Source organism: Oryzias latipes, chromosome 12, assembly GCF_053564925.1.
Source record: "Oryzias latipes strain Hd-rR chromosome 12, Olatipes_Hd-rR_3.1".
NCBI lineage: Eukaryota > Metazoa > Chordata > Actinopteri > Beloniformes > Adrianichthyidae > Oryzias > Oryzias latipes.
Window position 1 is genome coordinate 20,555,079 of NC_136248.1, and position 21,874 is coordinate 20,576,952.

At 38.0% G+C, this 21,874-nt stretch overlaps 2 protein-coding genes across 6 annotated transcripts; one reads left to right on the forward strand and one right to left on the reverse strand.

Annotated features, from left to right (window-relative positions):
• Positions 1–642: 642 nt before the first annotated feature.
• Positions 643–6,792, reverse strand: coq4 (coenzyme Q4 homolog (S. cerevisiae)). 3 transcript variants are annotated; one of them, XM_078956295.1, is made up of 7 exons: positions 6,774–6,792; positions 4,079–4,229; positions 2,952–3,048; positions 2,748–2,850; positions 2,522–2,651; positions 2,183–2,276; positions 643–1,107 (listed from the first exon to the last, which is right to left on the reverse strand). In XM_078956295.1, the coding sequence occupies exons 3-7, from the start codon at positions 3,044–3,046 to the stop codon at positions 930–932; spliced, it is 600 nt and encodes a 199-aa protein (XP_078812421.1). In that variant the 5' UTR covers positions 3,047–3,048; positions 4,079–4,229; positions 6,774–6,792; the 3' UTR covers positions 643–929. The 3 variants fall into 3 exon arrangements, with proteins under 3 accessions (XP_078812421.1, XP_004074806.1, XP_078812420.1); XM_004074758.5 differs by lacking the exon at positions 6,774–6,792 and adding an exon at positions 6,292–6,441 and having other exon boundaries at positions 4,079–4,234; XM_078956294.1 differs by lacking the exon at positions 6,774–6,792 and adding an exon at positions 6,292–6,399.
• Positions 6,351–19,272, forward strand: traf2b (Tnf receptor-associated factor 2b). 3 transcript variants are annotated; one of them, XM_004074757.5, is made up of 11 exons: positions 6,351–6,490; positions 12,844–13,047; positions 13,643–13,721; positions 13,815–13,913; positions 15,146–15,307; positions 15,384–15,458; positions 15,659–15,733; positions 17,354–17,566; positions 17,660–17,963; positions 18,146–18,294; positions 18,375–19,272. In XM_004074757.5, exons 2-11 carry the CDS (start codon positions 12,872–12,874, stop codon positions 18,591–18,593), a joined length of 1,551 nt encoding a protein of 516 aa, XP_004074805.1. In that variant the 5' UTR covers positions 6,351–6,490; positions 12,844–12,871; the 3' UTR covers positions 18,594–19,272. The 3 variants fall into 3 exon arrangements, with proteins under 3 accessions (XP_004074805.1, XP_011480061.1, XP_011480060.1); XM_011481759.3 differs by lacking the exon at positions 6,351–6,490 and adding an exon at positions 8,368–8,840; XM_011481758.4 differs by lacking the exon at positions 6,351–6,490 and adding an exon at positions 8,382–8,566.
• Positions 19,273–21,874: the final 2,602 nt, after the last annotated feature.

The window sequence follows — 21,874 nt, forward strand, 5'->3', positions numbered from 1 at the left end:
ACCTGTGACGCTACTTCATCACAAAATGTGGGTGGATGTGTGGACTGGTAATATGTACACAGTGTATCCCGCCTTTGCCCAACAGTAACTAGGATAGGCTCCAGCAGCTCTATGAACCAAAAAGCGAGTAAGTGGGTTTACAAAAGGGATGGATGTGTCAGGAAGTCCATCTAATGTGAAAGCAAAGCCAAATGAAATATTGCTATATAAAAACATAATTCAAAGACTAATCCTTATTAAAATCTGTAGTTTCTGAGTTCAAATATTTTGGTACTTGAACACTGTCATAGCGAGACCTGTTCCCAACACATCGATAATTCTAATTCTGTAGTTCATTTGTCAAGCTTTGAGATATTTAAAATGTTACCTTTAGTGTACAAAACCCTTCATGAATGTAATAGATATTGTCATTTCTCAATGAAATATGAAGCCAGAAAAATATGGAAACGTTTGAGCCTAGACTTGTTCTTTTGAAGAGAAAAACATTTACCCAACTATCAGTGCTATTCTAGTCAAATTACACATTTGTATACTGCATTTGGGTTTCATTTGGTTTCACTCCAACTTAATTAGTTCATTTAGATTGCATCACATTAAGATTGTAGGTGGTTTTCACCTGCAAATGAGAAAAAGAAGGGCACCTTTTAAATAATTTATCATATTTTATTTAAACCACATGATGCATTATACTGACATGATTCACAGTTGGTGATTCACCAGATCAAAGGTTATGGGGACAAACTAGGGCTTGAGCTGGAACAAGCCAGAATTAGCAAAGACTAGAGTTTCCTACCGTACTTCCTCTCCAATTAATTACATCCTTATAAAAAAAACTCCCACGGCAACATACTCAAACTATTTCCGATCAGTAGCCACTAACGTTCCTCTATGCTATCTTTAAATGTCAGCCCCCATTTCCCTAAGTTATTTCAGGTCTTCCTTGATGGGTGGAGCGTGGCAGGAGGAGGCTCAATGTGGAGCTCCTGCCGGAGATCCTCAAGGTTCTGATCCCATCGTCTCTCGTAGAAAATGCTGAGGACACAACGGCCTCTCCTCCCGTTCCGCAAAGCCCAAGGACCCAAAGAGGTGAACAGTGATTGTAGACGCCTGGAAAGTAAAAAATAAACAAATGAAAAGCAGGAAATACAGCTTAGTCCTGACATGGCAGTTAAAACCAACAGTGAGTTTGTTTCCACAACATAACCAGTTTATCAGGGACACTCCTATTGTAACTGAGGAAAACGTAATGATTTACAGGTAAAATAAAACTAACTTCCTCTTACTATGATGAACATTTGGAAAAAGAAGGATCTGTAGCCAAAAAATTAGAAAACTTTATTCAATTACATTTTTTTTTCATCAGGTTTGCATTATTCTCGACAATGCAAAGGATGCTGGGACATCTCTGTCACTTACAACTGCCCTCAATAACAATTTAAAAAATTTATATTACTTCGTTTGATATGTTGACATCAAAAGATTTGAAATCCTTTATTAGCATTAAAAATAAATGAATTTGTTGCTGTGTCGACATGTCTTAAATCTTAAAGTGTTAAAATGACCGATGCAGATCAAACTGACTCTTAGTCTGTATGAAAAGGCAAAACGCATTTTGTTGTGCAAACATTGGACTTTCCAACTGAGGTCATAGATATTTACTGCATTTGGTACAAAGTGCAAGTACATGCACGTTTTTTAACTAGCACACAAAAGCAAGAATAGGTTTTTTTCTATTTTAGCGTCATTCCACTGGCTGCCCAGTAGTTATGGGCTTATTTTATTCACTTTTAAATCAATAAATGGTTAGGCAACTACCGTACTTACCTCACAGAGCTGCTACTCTTTTAGTGTTCCTGCTCCCCCCCTGAGGTCAGCTGCTCTTATCAGACTGACTGTTTAACTCCCACAATAAAAGTTACTCTGGATCAGAAAAAACCTTATCTTTCTGCTTTCAGGTCTTCTCCTGTAACCCAAGTCTTTTATTTAGCTTTTAAATGGGCATTTTATTAATTTGATCTCATTTTGTCATAAATTCTTGCATTTTATTTGTCCTATGTTTGATTTGGTTTGGTCTGGTTTTCATGTCGTTTTGTGGCGGTCTGGACACAATGAAGTTGTTTTTAAAGTGCTTACAATACAGTTGGATGGGATATGATGGCATGGTCCAATGCTGTATAGATACCTTGCATTAAGTCGAAGTGGGCCCAACACAGCTCCCAAAGCACACATCGGAAGACCCGTCTGTGCCGCTTCAAACCATTTCACTACCACCTCACCTATAATGAAAGAAACATACGAAAGAGGAATCAGTAAGCAACAAATATAATAAGTCCTGCTTTGCCAAGCGCATCAATTTATGTGAAATTTATGGAGGAAAACAGAAGTGAGCAAATCTGTGCTCAATCACATGAATCTAGCTGACTAATAATCAGTTATCCGCTTTCTAAAAATGAAATGCAACTAAAAAGGTGTTGTAGATCTTCATCGTCTCATGACATGTTTTTTTGCAGAGCAGACTCACCCAGCATATTCGTGGGCATTCCCAGCAACGTGTGCATCAAGTCATGAACCTCTCTGTATCTTAGCATGACGTAGGCCAACTCTTCATCGTCCACAAACCTCACCTGTGTTCTGGAGTCTGGGGTCACGCTCTGTGATGGAAACGGTACAGATGAAAGCAAAACATGAAGCCAAGACGTAACAAGAGAAGCATCAACACAGTGTTTGACGCCAAGGCCATCGCTCACATTGTCCTCCAGAAAACGGAGATATTCTCTTCCGAAAGACCCGTCGGGTAAGGAGGCCATGTTTTTCAGGTCTAGAGTGGAGAGACGAATCCGTGGTCTTTCTCTGGAGAATCATTTCAGATCACATCAGGACATAATCCATGCCTGTTCACTCAACAGGAAGATATCTTTAAACTTTGAAAGACTGAGATAAGAGGGACTTACGTTAGGATCGTGAGGCCTTCAGGGTCATTTCTCATTCTGTCCCTGAGGCTGACGAGAGCGAGGTGACCTGTGGTTTCTCCAAGGACTGCAACCATGTCTGAGTTTGCAGAGCGGCACATGAAAACCGAAATAATACAACATAAATTTAAAAAAATGTAATTGCTGCCTTGAAATGTCCGATTTCTACAGGATTGAGTCATTTGTACCACTTATCATGGTGTTCTATGCTGTCACTGCAAAGTTGAAATACTTTCCAGGAATTTCAACAATTCCTTTAGGTTTTTCCAAGCATCACCGCCAAAGGAAATATTTTGGGGGAAGTAAAACAGAAGAGGTCGCGTGCTGCACATAACTGCAGTCAGGAGTAGAGCATTACGTGAGGTCTAAACTCATGACTGAATGCCAGCTGACAGGTGTGAACATGTGTTCCTGTTAGTGTGGTTTCAAATGCAGCAGCTGGCTTCATGTGCCATTTATAGTTTTCATGAACATTTCTGGGGAAATGAAATAAATGACAGGAATGTTCCAGTCTGTTTGCTAGTACATGGGAAGAGGATATAAGTGGCAAAACTTCAGGTAAATGAATGATGGGGGAAAAAAATACTTCCCCTTATTCTTAGCAAAACATGAAGTTTGAAAAAACTTTTTTGCTCAGTTTTTCTGTAACGTATTGAGGCAATACAGGCACACATTTTTTTTTTAGTATTACAAGAAATGTTTTGGTAACTTTGACAACAGGAATGGCTTTTTAAATAAGTTAAAATAGACAGCTAAACTTATTCTGGTCATGTTTTAATATGATTCTGTTTCTATTTTAACGAAATTAAAGGAAACCACTTAAATAAGTTTCTCCAGTTCCTGGTTTAATCCAAACTTCTTTAATGTAATTTATAACTTTAGTGGGATCTAAAAATATGAAATAAAATGAGATGTGTGCTGGAGCTCCATCATGAAAAGCTTTATAGTAATATTTAGAAATATTTTTTGCTGCTTTGCATGAATTAGTAGGGTAGTTATAAATAAATGAAGAATCTAAATTCTCAAAGAAAAAGAAAATTTAAATAAGGGATCATTTAAACATAATTATAAATGCAATTAATAAGTCATTTTTGGAGAGAAAACCTCACCGTGTCTATATGGGTCCTGCAGAGCTGCCACACCTGAGCCAACAGCCAGCAAGGCTTTCTGAAAGGGAGTAGTCTGGATGTGTCCGTGGTAAACGCCATCATAGTAGCTGTGAGAACGATCCCTCCGACTTGTATTAAGCTGCTGGACAAACTGTGCTGGAAAAAAAAAATATTACAATTTGGGGGGAATAAGACAACATAATGAAGGAAAGATGGTCCTAAGATGGGAACATTAAAGATTTGTGGGCACTTTGTTCATTTATTCAGGGTGTATTTTTGGTTTGCAAAAACTCAAATAAGAACAATTATGCACGACTTGAAAAAGGAAAGAAAGCAAGGCTGTACTTAGAGCAATATATGTTATTGCTTAAAAAAATGTTTTATTCTGTAAAAGATTTAAAACTAGCAACAAAAATGAAAAATTTCCGTGAAAACAAACATTAATAAACTACGTTTATTAATTAGAGAAAGTTCTTTAGATTAAATCTTTAGAGGTGACGGTTAACATTTTTGTCACATTATGAGCCCACATAACTTTGAACAAAAAATACTCAGAATAAAAAATTGCATTCAGGTGCTTATAATAATTCACATTATTTCAGACTCAGATGTGGTCCATAAAAGAAGACAGACAGAACATACAAAAAAAAACAAGACCTACAATATGACAAATTTTGAAAAAGTTTCACACCAAATTTTAAATGTACTAAAGATGACTTGTCTTTTCAATCAATAGTATCTAAGTCTGATTTTTACAGTTATGTATTACACATTTTTTCAATGAACACTCTTCTAAATCCAGATCACTGCTACTGTGTGATTTGCTGTCCTGAAAAAACTAATACTTAAAAGAGATGTCAATAAAACTGTTGTCATTGTTGTTTTAGATCATTATAGTTCATGTAGACTCATGATCTGCATCTAATCCTCCAGTTTCTCTTTTTATGAAGCAGCCAAATTAACCATTATGTCGTCGGCGCGGGTTCTCATTCATCCAGGTTGAGCTGTCTTCAAGTTGAATTAAAGCAGGTGGGTTTAAAATCATCAGTCCGGTAAAGAGACTGATGAAGCCACTTGGATTAGCGGCTAAATGTAAGATTATAAATGCAGTTGCTATGGCTCAACTTCAAGACAACCATTATGTTGGCTTTAGGGCTGCTCAACCCTGTTTTCCAGCTCTCCCTGCAGCTGATTAGCTCATTCTGGGGATTTCAGTCTTCCAGACTGAGCGTCACCTGAAATCCAGGTAATTCAGAGAAACAAGGAGGGTTGTGGCTATTGTCAGCCCACCATTAAAGATGATGATGTAGTCCATCTTCATAAAAATAAACGTTAACCTGGGCAGTTGGGTTTAACCATTTCAACTGTTAATAGCCATTCGGTCTAAAGAAATACACCATTCAAAATTAGTTTCAAGTAAATTTGAAGGTATGCATGACAAAAACTCATTCACAAGGTGAACTTTCATATGTTGTCATATATTATCCATTTGAATATTTACATAAGTGTTTTGTAAATTTATCATGGAGACCAACTTTATGCCGTCTTAAGTTTTAAAATCACTCTTAAATGTAAAAATATTGTTGTTGTTTTTTCAATTAGTTTTCAAAAAAACTTATCAAAAGCTGTTTGACAACATTAACACTAAAACAATGAACATGTTCTTTGCAAAAGAAATACTAGGCAAATTCAGATGTTTTTATTTTATTTTATTTTTTTACTATTTCTCCCACTTTCTGTTTAAAACAAATAGTCACATGACTTCAAGTGTATATAAATGCCTCACACGGATTAAGATAAACTGTATAATAAAGAATAAGTTAACAATTTCCTGTTTGAACACTAATCACTCGACTCAAAGTTTCTCTTAAGCATAAATAGTAGTTGATTTTATTAAGTTTACTTGACTATCATGATAGCACATATACTACATGCCATGTACGTGTAGGAAGTATACTAACTGAATACTTACTCAGAGAGACTAAATTTGAATATTTTTTGTTTCCAACAGTATATAAAACGTTAACTTCAAGTATACTATAGTTTTAATACACTTTTGCTAAGGGTTAGCAATTCGACCATAAATTTAACATATCAAATAAGTTACAATTCCTCTTCGACGCAACAAAATACCCCATCTACTACAAAGCGGGCTTAACTATATAATTACTTATTAAAAGCCCCGCATACAGCAAACCGGTATCATTTTGTACCTGAGGTGGATAATTCGATGTGTTGCCTCCGTATAATCATGAAGCGTGGACAATAACGTAGCCACATTGCTAATTTGTAAACAAACACTGCGCATGCGTGGATAGCTTCCTACGGATAGGTTCCCAGTCACTGCCTGCAAGAGACTTAACGGACATTGGAATGTGTAATTTTCTTAGTAATGATTTGTCATTAAAAGTGGTAAGGAAATTTTACTTTTCTGAAAATACAATTTGAGTGTCAAACTGTTGTTACCTATTTATAATATCACGTAGGAATATTTCCCTTATTTATTTTAAACCATACTATGGTAAATGCATCACAGTTCTTGGCGCTCACGTTTGAAATTAGGTTGATTTACGATTCTAGGTCGGTATTCTGTCATTATTATGTACGTTGGTCGGTAAATGTAAACGTCGAAGCAAAGTAAGTATGCGTGTTGTGAAGTTGAAGGTACTCGGTACGTCGGAAATGGAGTATTAACCTTAATCGGAGCCAATTTTCTTCTTCTTCTTGCCTTTTTACCATCCACCCTTTGGAACAATATCGCCCCTAAGCGAGCGGCGGTCGGAACTGAATCAGAATCAGAATTACTTTATTGATACCACACTAGGGAAATGTGTTTGTTACCATAGCAACTGACATCAGAAAAAAAAAATACTAAGAATAATCTAAAAAAACAATGTAGCATAAATGCAAACAACATGGTGGTATAATTTAAAAAGCCATTTACAGAACAGTGCAGGTAAAAAGATGTGCAAAAGAAATGTGCAAAAATAGACAAAAATGTGCAAAGATTATCCGTTGCATTGTGAGTTATTGTACAGGGTTATTGTATTGTGTATGAAGGATTTCTGGGACCGGGCAGTTTTGGAGCGGAGCTGTCTGAGCCTCTTAGAGAAGGAGCTCTGCTGTTTGTCCAGAGGAGAGGATGGTCTGGGTTGTCCATGATTGAAAGGAGTTTGTTTAGTGACCTCCTCACCATCACTGCTTCAAATGTTTCCTGTTTGCAGCCACTGACAGAACCCGCCTTCCTGCATGACTGTTCCAGACTCAGTCCCCTTTAGAGCTGTGTGTGAGAGCAAGCGTCCAGATTTATTAACAGTCTCAAACAAATAGAAGAAATGTGATCATTTACGTATGGAAATCATGTAGTCTTTGTAAAGATGTCTCTGTATTTTTCTTTTTTCAAACACATAAAAGGTTGCACATTTTCAAAGCCAAGAACAAAGGACAAATTGATAAACTTTGTTTCAATACAATCAAATGTTTTAACATATACAAAAAAAAAAGAATATCATGAAAAATGTGTATTCATCCCCTTAATTCCATTTTAAAAAAAAACTTTAACGCATATAGATTAAGGGCCCACTGTTTAATTGATTTCAATTATTTATTTATTTTTTTTTTGTTGTTGTTTTTTTTTAACATAAATTGGGGTTCCTGCTGATAATAACCACAAAAACAGGATTTAAAAAGATCAGAATACTCTGGTTAACCAAATTTTTGCATCAATGTTTTAAACGGCGTCTCACCAAATGATCATCTGTCAAATACTTTATTTTAATTGAAAACCAGATGTGATTGTAAACCGTTATCTTTTTACAAAAACTAAGACGTAAATGGTGATTTCTCCAGAGTATTCTACATTTTTAAAGTCTTGTTTTTGTGGGTCTTATAAACTGGAACCCCAATTTATGTAAAAAAAAAAAAATGAATAATTGAAATCAATGAAATAGTGGGCCCTGAATCTATATTCTATGAAAGTTCGATTTTTATTTTTTTATTGCGTATTACAGATAGAAATAATGAAAAGGAATATTCACAATTTTTAAAAGGTTCTATATTAAAAATGTGAACAAGCAAACTATTTTAATTTTGACAGTTAAGTCTACATTTAATTTCTACAGAAACGTATGTGTTAAAATGGCACTTTAGCAAACATTTTGGTTGGATTTTCATCACGTAAAAATACATTAAATAAAAAAAATCCGTCAATAATTTAACTTGAAATTTCTGAATTAATTATAACTTCACAATTTCTGCTATTTCATTCAATGTGACGGTGAACTAAATTACTATATTACTAATTGGCACACCAGAAGGGTGGGCGGGGCTTACAACGATCCCTTCAAAGTTTAGCGTCGTTTTATTTATTAAGCGTCTCCTGTAAAACCTTTAAAACAAATGTTTGTTTGAGCCTAAACCCACATTTATGAACGAGCTCAAGTAAAGAGGACCGGTTTCGCTTTCCTTTAGACTGGCTCCTACGTGAAGGTCGGTAGCACAGAGGATTTGTTTCTTCATGTTTTCCAGCTGTTAGCAAAAACAGCTAACGGTCAATAAAGCCACAACACACTCTGTGTGTCCTTAAGCTATTGAAGTTAGTTCTTTATTTAGAATACATACGCATTTCGGGGATTCTTTAAAAAAATGACTCACGGCAATGACATGCAAAGACTGTAAGCGGAAGTGAACCCAACCACCACGCATTTCGATCGTTAAAAGTTGATTGCTCAGAAAGATGGTTTAATCTGCGCAGTACTGTTGGGTGAGTAGACTGCAAGTTTCCTTTGACGTGAACAGATGGAGACAGCAGAGCAGTGTTGTACAACAGGCTTTTATGCTGCATTAGAATTTTATTTGTCTTGTTATTTTTTGTTTGGTTGCTGTTGGAAGTTTCGAATCCAGGGCAACTGCTGCGCGCGTGCCTTTCTAAACAAAAGCAGCCTCGTGCTCAACTAAACGTCTTCCTGTAGCTCTTTGCTTGTAACAATGTTTTATCTTTTTAGTTTTACAGCTTTTGGTTAACTCTGGCAATTTCTGAACTTCAACAAATTGAGAGTTTTAAACCAAAACATGTGGGACTTTGTCATTCGTTTCTTAAACTTTGAGTTTGGTTGTGTAAGACTGATAATCTGATGTCAGATAGTCTGTTCTTTTTGACCAGTTTTTGAATTTTTGATGAAACTGCATGATACCAAACCTGTTAATGACATGTTTCATAATCTTTTGGACACGTTGATGGTTAAACAGGCTTAGCAGTCATGGACTTGTTTAGTAGCTTATGAGCTGTGAACTTTGTTTGTTTTTTATGATGGAAACAGGACACTGAAATGGTTATTCAAAAAAAAAAAAAAAACATTGGATTTGTGTGAATAGTTCAGAGTTGATGAGTGAGGCAGAACCAATACTTGATTGGTTTCTTTGGCTATTGTCAGCAAAAGTTCAATAATGGTTATAACTGAATATTTATGGAACAAAAAAGTTTTTATTTACATCATACATTTGATACTGAAACACTTCAACTCAAATTCTGCATAAAAAATAACAAACTGTAAAACATAATTATTGTTTAAATTTGCTTCAGAAAGCAAATGAATAAGTTGAAACGTTTGCGGTCAAAGTTTAGATTACACGCCTGGAACATTGGAAACATGTTATTAGAGATCACTCAAATTAAACTAAGCTAAAATAAGATTTACATGCAGATATAATAACCAGTATAAGTAAAATCTCATCTCGGGCTTGAGACCTTTTTTGCCCTTCCAGCAATCCTAACTTTTTCTTCTTATTGATATGGACATTATGATTTGACTCTGCGAAAGGATGAGATCAGAAAAAAAACATTAATTTTGCTTCGTTATATTAATAGACTGATGTGTGTTTGTGTTTCTGAATTAGTGAAATGTCTGGTAGGCATTGGGTACAAAATGTACCTCTATTCATATTTTACTGAGGGATTTTTTTGATGATATTTGTATCATCCAATACAAAAACCCAATCAGACTTTTTAAGAGCAATGAAGTCTTGGCAAAAAGACAAAACTTTAGCTAGAAGGCAGCTGGAAAAAGTAGCTTCAACAACCGAGACGATCTTCATGCTGCTGTTAAAACCTACCTTCAAATTAGTTTTTACAGCTTTAAGTAAGGAGGACAAATATCAAATACATTTTTAAAACATGCAATGTTTGATCTCCATCAAACCATCATAAATGGAGTTGGACAGAGCTGTAAATCATCTTCATAAATGGGATAAGACACATTATGTTCTGCAATACCTGGACCTAATGCAACAAGTAAAACAGCAGTGGACCTAGAATGGAGTCTGGAGGGATTCCAGTGGTGGAAGAAACGTCATGAATGTTTACAGCAAAGGTTCTATTAGCCAGATAGGACTTAAACAGTTGAAGGATGGTTCCATATGGACTGAGATTGATGAGCGATGAAACATCATGAGTGTCAAATTTTTGCTGTACGATTCAGCATTTGGAGCAGAACTGACTTTTCAAAAGTCCACTGATAAAAGAATAGATCCCAAGTTGGGTTATGTGTTTAGCTAAAACATGGGAACAAGCACCTGTTTTAATCCAGCTTGATCTTTTTGAAGCCTTCAACACTGCAACTCATGAAATCCCTATGGCGTAGCTCTAAGATCTTGACATCTGTGGTAAAGCCTGGGCTGGCCTAAATTTAATTTAGCTGGAGGAATTTCTGAAGTCTCGTGGCAAGAAGGTGAATCCAGCTGTTCCTCTTCTGGTGTTCAACCAGGTTTTGTTGGGGAACCCCTTCTCTTCTGAGCCTACTTCTGAGCTCCACCCATGGAGTGTAAAGAAAGATGGATGAAGCGAATGTGACGAGTAAGATGGATGAAGCGAATGTGACGTCGCCCATTGAAAATGCCTTACCTCCTGCTCAAGTGAAATGAAGCCAATTCAGTCACAATTTTTCCTGATTATTGGCGCCGCCACTTGAGGCCAATCGACAGTGATTGGTCAGACTCTGTTAGTCTGAGTCAAGTTTCTATGACAACTAATGTCGCCAGTTAGGAGTAAGCTTGTTCAAAGTCCACACCCCTTCCACTGAAAGCGACTTGGGAGAATTAGTCAGTCAAGTGTCGAGATGGGGGGGCCAGCAGGTACCACATGCTTTTACTGAGGCAGCTGATTGGTCCGTTTATAACTTGCATAACCTGTGATAAAGGAAAATATCTTGAAAAAATGGATTACCAAGAACACGTTAAGAAAAAGGTATCGGAGCAAGAATTGTTATTCTTACTAATAGAATGAGTAATAGCTGTTTATTTCTCAATAAAGGTCTATGGGATTTTGGCTTCTTGAAACTAGTGGGTATTTCCTCTTTGGAATGTAAGGGGGAGATGTCAAGGTGTCCACTGATATTTATGGCTTCACAATTAACTTGCCTATAGTGTTGTCAGTTCAACAAAACCTTCCATTTGAACTCCTTTATTGGATGCCCTCTGTGGGTGACTGATGGACACAACACAATACATTAAAAAAATTATTTCTCTGCTGTGATCCCACAATTATGTAAAAAGGGGGAAAAAGTATTTAAAAAGCTAATGGCGGACTTCTGCTTTGTGTAGAACAAAAATATAACTATTCTCTTTTCCTTGACATTTCTTGCGATTGACACAGTTTTACTGATGCTTACCTTAAAATCCGCCAACTCCAGCTTGCTTTGGCTAAAAGCTTCTGCCAAATGACTAAATGTAAACATTTGAATGAAAAGTATGGAAAGAACCAGAGAAATGTGCTTAAACATAAAATTGGAGTGTATTTTTCTAGCCACTCAAAGCACTTTAGATCCATTATTCATTCACTCCGTTTTCATGTTTGGTGATGGTAAGTGACTGGCTGCCAGTACCAGCCTACGGCCTGTCTTACCATCACCGGGACATTCATATGCACTCACACACCAGTGGAGCCACACTGGAGGCAGGGAGGGTGAAGCGTCTCCCCTGGGGGGAGCGGTTGAACCGCCAACCCTTCGATCATTGGCAGATCTGATCAACCACCTGAGCCACTGCCGCCCAGGAGACATGAAGAATTTTATATTACTCTTTGAATAATGTCTTTAACTGTCCACCCATGAAGTGAATGTAATAAACACTAGATGCCAGCACACGATTTTAAAGATAAAATGACGATTTTAATTTTTTCAAAAAAAATAAAACTCATTTAAAATTTCGTGTATTTCAAAAGTTCTTTTTTAAGGACAAATGCGCCATATTGGGGCAGAAACACCAACCACCAATGCTCTGCTCTGCCTTTTTTTTAATTGTCCTGTTCTCAGGTCTTGACTTTGAACATTTTCCGGTTCATCTCATTTGGATGTTTATGTACAGGAAGTGCGTAAAGGCTTAGTGGAAAACTGCCTTAGAAGAAAGGGGAAATGCTTTTGTGGTTCACTCAAGTCTCGTCTTTCCTTGAAAACACAGACAGCATCTTCTCGCCCATATTTTTTTTTTTTACTCTCATGCCTGATTGAAGATTTTTTTTTCCTATTAACCTTTTATTTCCCCAAATTACCCAAAGGTCTTCAGGCTTTTCCAATGTAGTTTGGATTGCATATTTACATGGTGTGTTGCCATAGCATCAACAGCTCATCATTGCCTTGCAGTTCTAGTTTAAGGTTTGGAGGCAACTCATAATGACTAGGATTACATGAGCAAACAATTCCATCCTGTCATCATTTGTGTTTTTTCTGAAAACATGACATGGCGTTTACTGTAAACTGTTTTCCTATTCACAGAATCCCACACAAAGATTAATGGAGAAAAATGGCTCGCATCTCATGGGACAGTTTAAGCTCATTACCGGGCATCCCCCTCAGTGTGCTGTCGGTGCCTATGGAAGATAAATACAAATGTCAGCAATGTCTCCAGGTCTTGAGGAAGCCCGTGCAGGCGCAATGCGGTCACCGCTTTTGTGTGCACTGCTTCAGGCAGCTCACCAGGTACACCACTAGTCCTTTTGACTGTCAAAAAAATCTTTTTATTTTTTTTGCTTCAGCTGAACATACAGTACATTCTGTGTTGATATTTCCGTTTGCTTTTCACATATGACTCATGCAGATTCATCCCCTCACATGGTAGATTCCTAATATAGATGGCAGTGAGACATGGTGGGGATGTGGCATGCAGATTTATTACATGAAGCACTTTGAATTTTCCGAGCTGCTATGTAAATGAGTCTTATGTTATGTCCTCTATTTGTGTATACCAAATGAGGCACAGTTTTCTATAGCAAAACCGCGTAATTACTTTATTAATGTAGCTGAGAGAAATTCCTTTAATACTTGCAGAAACAGCATGACTTACTTGTGAAATGAGGGTCATCAGGCGGCATGTTTTTTTCAAAAAGCACCAAACTGCTTTTACAGCTTTTTTTTTTTTTTTGCTGTCATTTCATCAGGGCTTAATCTGTCCTCAATCTAGTATTGGTTTGAGCTCAGCTGCTAGGTGTTCTTGCATATCTAACTCCAACTAAGTTGACTTAGGTACACGTCCAAAAGGTCTCCCAATCACAAACTAGCTTTGTTTTCCTTTTAGTTCTGGCCCAAAGCCCTGTCAAGCCTGTCGGAAGGAAGAGATCTATGAAGAACCTATGTCTATTCTAAATAGTAGTGAGGTAAGCTATACAAGTACCAACTTTTTAAGTCTGGAACCTGATCCCTGTGCATTGAATGAATGCTTGTAATTTCTTTTTTTGGCTCCTTTCCAGGCATTTCCAGACAATGCAGCTGGCAGGGAAATAGCGAGTCTTCCCGCCAGATGTTTAAACCAAGGCTGCGACTGGACTGGATCCATTAAAGAGTATGAGGTAAAGTTTAAAAAGTCACTTTTTTTCTGTGAGCTTTAGTCACTTCTGCCTCAGCCCTATGCATACAATAGTTTTTTTTGTTTGTTTTTTTGTTCCGTTTTCCCATTTTTCACAACAAAGCTTTTATTTGAGCATCATGGGTTTCCCCTCGTCTGAATGGTTTCCATTATGGTTTAACGGCATCTTGTTGTCACAATAAAGTTTTTAAAAAAAAAAAAGAAAGAAGAGGAAACGGAAGTGAAACGAGACACGTGGGCTGGAAAGTCCCTTCAATTCAGCTTGTATTTTTGAAGTGGGGGAAGTACTGAGGCAGGTCAAACCCAGATTAGAGTGAAAGAAGTAGTTTAAATATTTAAGCCCTGACTGCTTGCAGAGCTGTGTCATTAGTTTCATGGTTGAAGTAATGAATCAATCTCCAGCTTCACAGCTGTAAATATCTCTGCTATTAAGAAAGTTTTCTTCAAAGCTTTTTTTTTTCAAATGTGCTTGTGCTTGTACTCTTAACTCTCTTTCTAACTTGCAGATTTATACCTTACTTTTCTTAAAAGAGGCAGATTTTCCACAAGCAAGGGGAAAATAAAAGGCCAAAGGCTAATGTATTCATGTTTTACACCGACACACTTGTGTGAAAATTTAGAGGTTGTTGCTCCGTAACCGCCTGTGTGCCGTGAACTCCAGATTACTCACACCTAACAAAGTGACACCCTTCTAAACCGATGAAATGTCAATGTGTTGGCGTGGTGATGGAAACCAAAAAATGTAATGACAAGTAACTGCAAAATGCAGAAAAGCATAGTCACGTTGAATAAAGCGTGCCAACGTACCTTCTGCTGAAACTGGTGGTTTCACCGCGCTAAAGCGAGTTGAATGAAACTAGCTTTCGGTTGGTAAGCTCCGCCTTTTAAAGCTCCACCACTTTTCCTGAATTCTCACGAGAAGATAGATGGTTTTCCAGCGGGGAAAAAACAGCGTATTACTTTTTAAATTTTTTTTTTTATATTTCCGTTCATTTTCATATAGTGGGTGCCACACAAAATTTCTCTGTGCTCAAAAGTTTCTTTTAGCAGCTTGAGTCTAAGTTGAATTGTTAAATGGATCTTACCGACTTTAGATAAATGTCATGCTACGTAAAAGTCCCGACAATGCACCGGAACTAGTGTTGCGTCTGCTTCCCTTCACGTTTGGATGATGACAGAAAGCAGCGTCCTCATAGCTTGCGTTTGTTTTCAAAGGCAAAGCACGAAGGCCGCTGTGAATTTGAGCAGATCCAGTGCGAGGCCTGTCAGGCCCTCGTCCTGCGTAAAGACAAGGACAGGCACAACGACAGGGAGTGTGAAGAAAGAACCCTCAACTGTAAATACTGTAAAGTAACATTCAACTTCAAAGACATTAAGGTGAGATGCAGGATGAAAAATATAGTTTCAAAAAAATGAACCCATCTATTAATATTTGCTCTTTGGAACCTTTCAGGCTCATGATGAAATCTGTCAGAAATTTCCTTTACAATGCAAGGACTGTGGGAAAAAGAAGATACCAAGAGAAAAGGTTTGAGCTGCTTCCGATTCTTTTGTTTTGTTGGTCATTCCAAACAGGCCATGCATGTCTTAGATGTAAAACACGGGGATTTTACATAGTAAAAAGTGAGAGTCGAAAGCCATAACGCTTTCTGTTTGACTAACTGCAAGATGCTTTTGCTTTCTTTGCTAAGAGAAGTTTAATGACCTCTTGTTCCCCCTTGTCTGCAGTTTAACGACCATGCAAAGTCCTGCGCCAAGTCAAAGAGCGCCTGCCCCTTCAGTGAAGTGGGCTGTAAGTCTGTGGTATGTTTGTCAATTCTTTACAAATGTATGTTGTTGGCTATTCATGACAAAACCCTTTTTTGTAATTTCTTTCCTGTTACTAAAAACAAACCAGACATTCTTTATATAAATGATTAAAAATGAGTTTAAACTAATGAACATTTAGCACAGCTCTTTTTAAAGGTGCTATAACCATCAGCTTCTCTACCCATAAAAATTTTTTACATTCATTACACTGACGCAAAAGCCCACAGACTCAGTTTTTTCAGCAGACTCCTGGTCAGTTGAAACTAGCCGTCGATTTGAGTATCAATAGTATCGATACCAATGTGAAGTATCGATACTAGTGTGATGAAATCGATACTTTCAATACTTTTGTCGCAGTTTTTCTTCATCATTTATAGTAAAGAGCTTGAATTTTCTCACGGAATTCATGCAAGCCCAACGTCTATCTGTCTCTAGTGTTGCCAGATTGGGCAAAAAAACCCAGCCCATTTGGTGCACTCTGGCATACTGGCAACATTACTGCTCACACCTTGACCCCCCCCCCTGCTTTATTGGATAACAGGGTCAATAAGGGCCCACATATTTGAACAAATGGGAGGATTTTTTTTTTTGTTCTGTTTGTAATATTATATTTATTACTGTGTTGCTTTTATCTACTTTTTTCACTAGTGACTTTGCTATTTTAATACTGCCTTTATTTAAAAAAATGTTTTGTGGTGCTGTTGTACTTTTTGTTACAGTTTTGCTTTTTTTTTTTGCACTAGTTACTGTTTTCTTCTTATACTGCTGTGTCAATATTAATATAAATGTTCTATATTTGATACATATTCAGTTTAGATTGTTGTAATTAGTTAAACATTTTTAATCCCAAAAGTCTCTGTCCTGTTGTATTATACACTTAATTTACAAAAAAAGGGTTATTTCCAAAATTATTCTAAAATCAAACAGTGCAAGAAAAAAAAGTAATGATATTGGCGACACTAGCCCTGATTCGGGTATTATTGCAATATCGCCCACACCTAGTTTCTGATTTAAGATGAAGCTATCTAATAGATCTGACTTTATTCTATGTTTTAACCACAAACAAAATGGGTCTACAAAAAAGTAAACTGCGTTCACTGCTCCTGATTATAAAAATCTACAGTTAAAAAGCCTGACTTTAAGATTTCTTATAATTTATAGACATCCCAGTGTAGCAGTAGAGTGGAAACACTTTCAAACAAAACAACAAATGCTATGTGCTGTTTCACTCAATCCGATTAATCCTTAAAAACTTCCTTTTAAAAGGTCTGTATTCTTAAATTCCAATCCGGATTGCTTTTTTTTTTTTTTTTTTTTGGGAGCATGATCTCTTTGATAACGTTTTTCCCATGATGCATTCACTTCTTCTGCATTGCCGGCATTCGGTTTGACAGTTGGAGCTCATTTCGTGAAAAGCACCGTTTCAAAAGAAAAACATGTTTTTCTGTTAGAGCAGAACATTTATTGCTCCCAGCCGTGTCCTGGGATTCCCGCACAAGTGACTTTAAGAACAAAATAAACAAAGTGTGACTTTTGCCAAACAGTTGGAGATCTTTTACTCTTGTTTGAAATGTTCGACTTTAGGGTGATCCTATCGAATGTTTCTTTTCTCAGGTAGAAAACGGGAAGATAAGTGAACATGAACACAGCAGCACCATGGAGCACTTGCGTCTTCTGCTGCCCATGGTGCTTTCCATGACCCGAACTCGCTTGGATACCTCTCCATCTGGGGAGTGGCAGGAGGATTCGGGGCTTGGTCTCTACAGGGCTCCCGATGACGGCTGCGGAGCTGCAGCCTCTGTGCCGTCTGTGGACCTGGACAAAAAAGTGAGCCCAGCCAAAAGGAAAATTGAGATTCTCTACTGCTTAACGTTTTGCAACAAGAGAGTATTCATTTGGTTCCCCCTTCATCTGTGACAGGTGAGCGCTTTAGAAAACATCGTGTGCGTCCTGAACCGCGAGGTGGAGCGCAGCTCCCTGACGCTGGAGGCGTTCTCACACCAGCATCGTTTAGACCAAGAAAAGATTGAAAATTTATCCAACAAAATACGGCAGCTGGAGAGATCCCTGACCGTGAAGGACCTGCAGCTGTCCGAGGCGGAACAGATGGTGCGGGAGCTCCAGTACTGCACCTACGATGGGATATTCGTGTGGAAGATCACAGATTTCTCCCACCGCAGGCAGGAGGCAGTGAGCGGCCGAGCACCAGCGATGTTCTCACCAGGTAAAAGGAGATGTGAAACAGTTTTCTGTTTCAGCATGAGAATGAGCTCACAGAATCTGGTCTAGCTCAGCGATCATGTGGTCAGGGTGATGTTCTTGGCTCTCAGAGAAGGGAAACTCCACTTGTTTTTCTTTGGGGAGTGTCCATGACTTTTCCACTAAAAATCCCTCCTCCCTCTGCAGCGTTTTACTCCAGCAAGTACGGCTACAAAATGTGTCTGAGGCTATATTTGAACGGTGATGGGACCGGTCGCGGCACCCACCTCTCGCTCTTCTTCGTCGTCATGAGGAGCAAATACGACGCCTTGCTGAAATGGCCGTTCAGTCAGAAGGTGAGGGGAAGCTCAGCGCACGATCTGGGCAGCCTCAAAGCCCAACCGAGAGGGTAAAACGAGCTTCTTTGGGCCCTCAGGTGACGCTGATGCTGTTGGACCAGAACAACAGGGAGCACATTATCGATGCTTTCCGCCCCGACATCACCTCCACCTCCTTCCAGCGGCCCGTCAGCGAGATGAACATCGCCAGCGGCTGCCCGCTCTTCTGCCCGCTGGCCAAACTGGCCGGAAAGAGCCCATACTTAAGAGATGACACCATTTTCATCAAAGCCATTGTAGATCTATCGGGCTTATAAGGTGCAGGCTGTGGAAGCTACACCGAAGTCTAAATATACAACTACAAATGAACAGAAACCTGCTGAATATATAGAAATATGAACACATGCATACTATGATAGAAAACTATTATTATATTAAACATATCTTAAATACTACTATAATATAGATACACCCCGCTACTGGCGTGGAGTCATCTGAATAAAACCGTTGCATCTAAATTTGATGCGACTGATGTAAACATACTATATAAACTCTTTTAGTAATACAAATGATTAACCCACTAATTCTCTATATCTACCTTAACTAGTGCAGTTTATTCTGCTGAAGTAGCATCACCTGTAACAAAGCAAGAACGTGATAGAACTTTCTGCTTGATAACCTCTCATGTACAATTTTTTATATAAATGATTTAAAAAAATGTTGCAACTTCTACAGTTAAACTTACTAGAAAGATGAGGGTTTTTAATGAATGCTGAGATATTTATGCTTTAGCAGTTTAACCCTTAAACCAGTTAATAGGAAAGAGATTATTTTTTATTAGTATTTTTGTTTTGGGGAAAATCTGAATATACGGCTTGATATTTAATACCAAATGAAAGAAATGTACATTGTTGTGTTTCTGTTCTAATTAACACTGCACATTGTGGTACTGTTGCACAAAAGGCTCCATTCTATTAAATCACTCAAACCCCAAAATATGTTTAAGTCAACAGAAATACTCTCATTTTTCTTCTTTTCAATTTGAGCCATTCAACTTTGGAATTGTTCCCACAATCCCCTGCTCTTGGAGTTTACTGCCCTCTAAGTTACAACGAACGGACGAATGAATGAATTTCTCAATATGTAGTTGCTATAAAGTCTTAGGGACCTTTGATTTTTATATAGAAATTCAACAGAAGATACAATTTGATCTGATCTCCGGTAGTAAAACACTCAAACTGAAACGACACAAAAACCCGTTTCTTTACTACGTTTCTTTACATTAATGCCGCAGAGGTGAACAGGTAGGTGAACCCTCGGGGTAGAGACTGCATTAAGAGATAATCATTCAGGCATTTTGGAATCCAAGCAATGTGATGAGAGTTAGTGTGTTGCTCCTGTGCCTAAGGGGGGGGACTGTCTTTAAAAGCTGAAACTAAGGAGAACAGCAGGGATCCCTCAATGAGAAGCTGAATACAGATCCTAAAAGTGACAACGACTTATAGGAACATGCCAACATTTAGAGAGTTTACGGAGAAACACTAGAGCAGTGTTTTTCCACCAGTGTGCCGCGGCACACTAGTGTGCCATGGGAGATGCCATGGTCAGGTGTGCTGTGGGAAATTGCCCTCAACTGATCCAAAAACATTTTCCATCTCCAGGATATCAGCTCTGTGTTCATCCAAACATGCCCTGATAAAACACTGAGTAGTTAGAATAAGAAAGATCGTAAAATACTTTTTTCTTTGTGTTTATTTGATTCTATTAAATATATTTTGATAAGAATGACGGTACCGCGATTTAGCTGGAGCGATAACTGTTTTCTGAAAGGTCCCGCCCCTTTAACTGTCTCCACCAATCATTCTTAGAGGCTTTATCAAACGTCATCATTCTGACCAATCAGAAGTGGTTTAAGTCTTCACTTCCTTGTTCTGATTTAACTCATAAAGTCCCTCAGTTCCAACAAAACTACCAGATAAAGCTCATATTTAGCAGTGTAGCTTTCCAAAGAATCCGGTATCACACCGTAGAAAAAGTGAACAAAACAGTGAAGCTCAGAGACGCTAGTCTGTCTGCGTTCGGTGGCTGATTGCACTACATCTCCCCTGATGCATTGGGTTAAAGTGACAGCGGCTCAGCGCACAATGAGTCGTCCTTGTTAAACGTCTTGAAACCACAACGAACACGCATTAAACAGTTTTCAAATCTTAACTTTTATTACATCTTTTAGAAAAAACAGCTGCAACTCCCACCTTTTTATGCCACAATTATCACAGAAATGCATGTGAGATTGTGGAGGGGCTGTAGATCAATACAGACTATGAGTGTCTCCTTTTTTTATTTTAATTTTTGGATGCTGGTGTGCCGCAGGATTTTTGTCAAGGTTAAAGTGTGCCGTGGCTCCAAAAAGTTTGAAAAACACTGCACTAAAGGATTTGAATATTGTTTACAAAAAAAAAGAAGCTTGTTGGATATTCCAAACACCTACGGGCTGAAACGTTTGTAGACAAAACTAAAATGGGTTTGGATAGAACACGGGTAAAGAAAAAAGCCAGACCGCACCGACATCAAAAGCTCATGTGAAACACTGTGGAGGATGCATCATGGTTTGGGGTTGTACAGATTGCTATCACCAACTAAAAACTGCCTTTATATGGGATTGTTGCAATCAAACTTAAGACCATCTGTCCATCAAGTGAAAAGCAACAGAAGGGAGATACAACAAGGTAATCACACAAATCGTATAAGAAAATGATAAATAGAAAGTAAAGACTCTTCCTGGAGGGGTGTGGTCAGTCACGAATTCTCTTCACATCCATACAAAAAACAGAAACAGCTGTATAAAAAGCAACGACAAAGGAGGTTAAACCAGTTATTGAAACCAAAGGTTCACATACTTCTCTAGGAACTGCATTTACTGACAGCAGGGTGTTGTCCCCATAGTTGGCTGAGTTTCAGTTCTCTGAAGCTTTTGCAACGAAATGTATTCTTTGTGCTTTGGGGGAACCTCCCTCCATTCAACCCAAAGATCAGATCTAAGTTAAGCACTTGTTTTGTCTGAGCTAAGGATATGTGGACGGCTGCTGATCACTATAATTAAAAACAACCCAGCTGCATGTGAATGAAGCACGTGTGTTTCTTTAATGCTACAGCAAAACACTGCTCAGAACTGACTTTCCAAGGTTTTTTGGTTCCTGAAAACAGTTTGTAATCTGACTTAACCTTTAACTTTCAGTCAAAGGTTACTCACTACGTCATGTTCTGGCTACTTTTTCTTGCGGTTGTACTTTCCAGCACATTAGCAGCGTTCACAGAGCCATACACCATGAACTGTTCATGAAATGAAACAAAATGACTCGGTAAAAGATCCGATTTGAGAAACGTTAAGACCCCTTACTCATCATGTGAACAATGCAGCAATGACACGGACGCTTGCAGTCATTCGGTTGAACAGAAGTGACTCAAGGGAAACCCAACCTTAGATGGGGCAGAATTGAGGTAATGCCTGAAACTTTTGCTAGAAATGAAAATGAACGTATTAGTGAACAGTCTACATTACAAAAGTTATTACCATAGCAGCATATGGATACATTAAGAG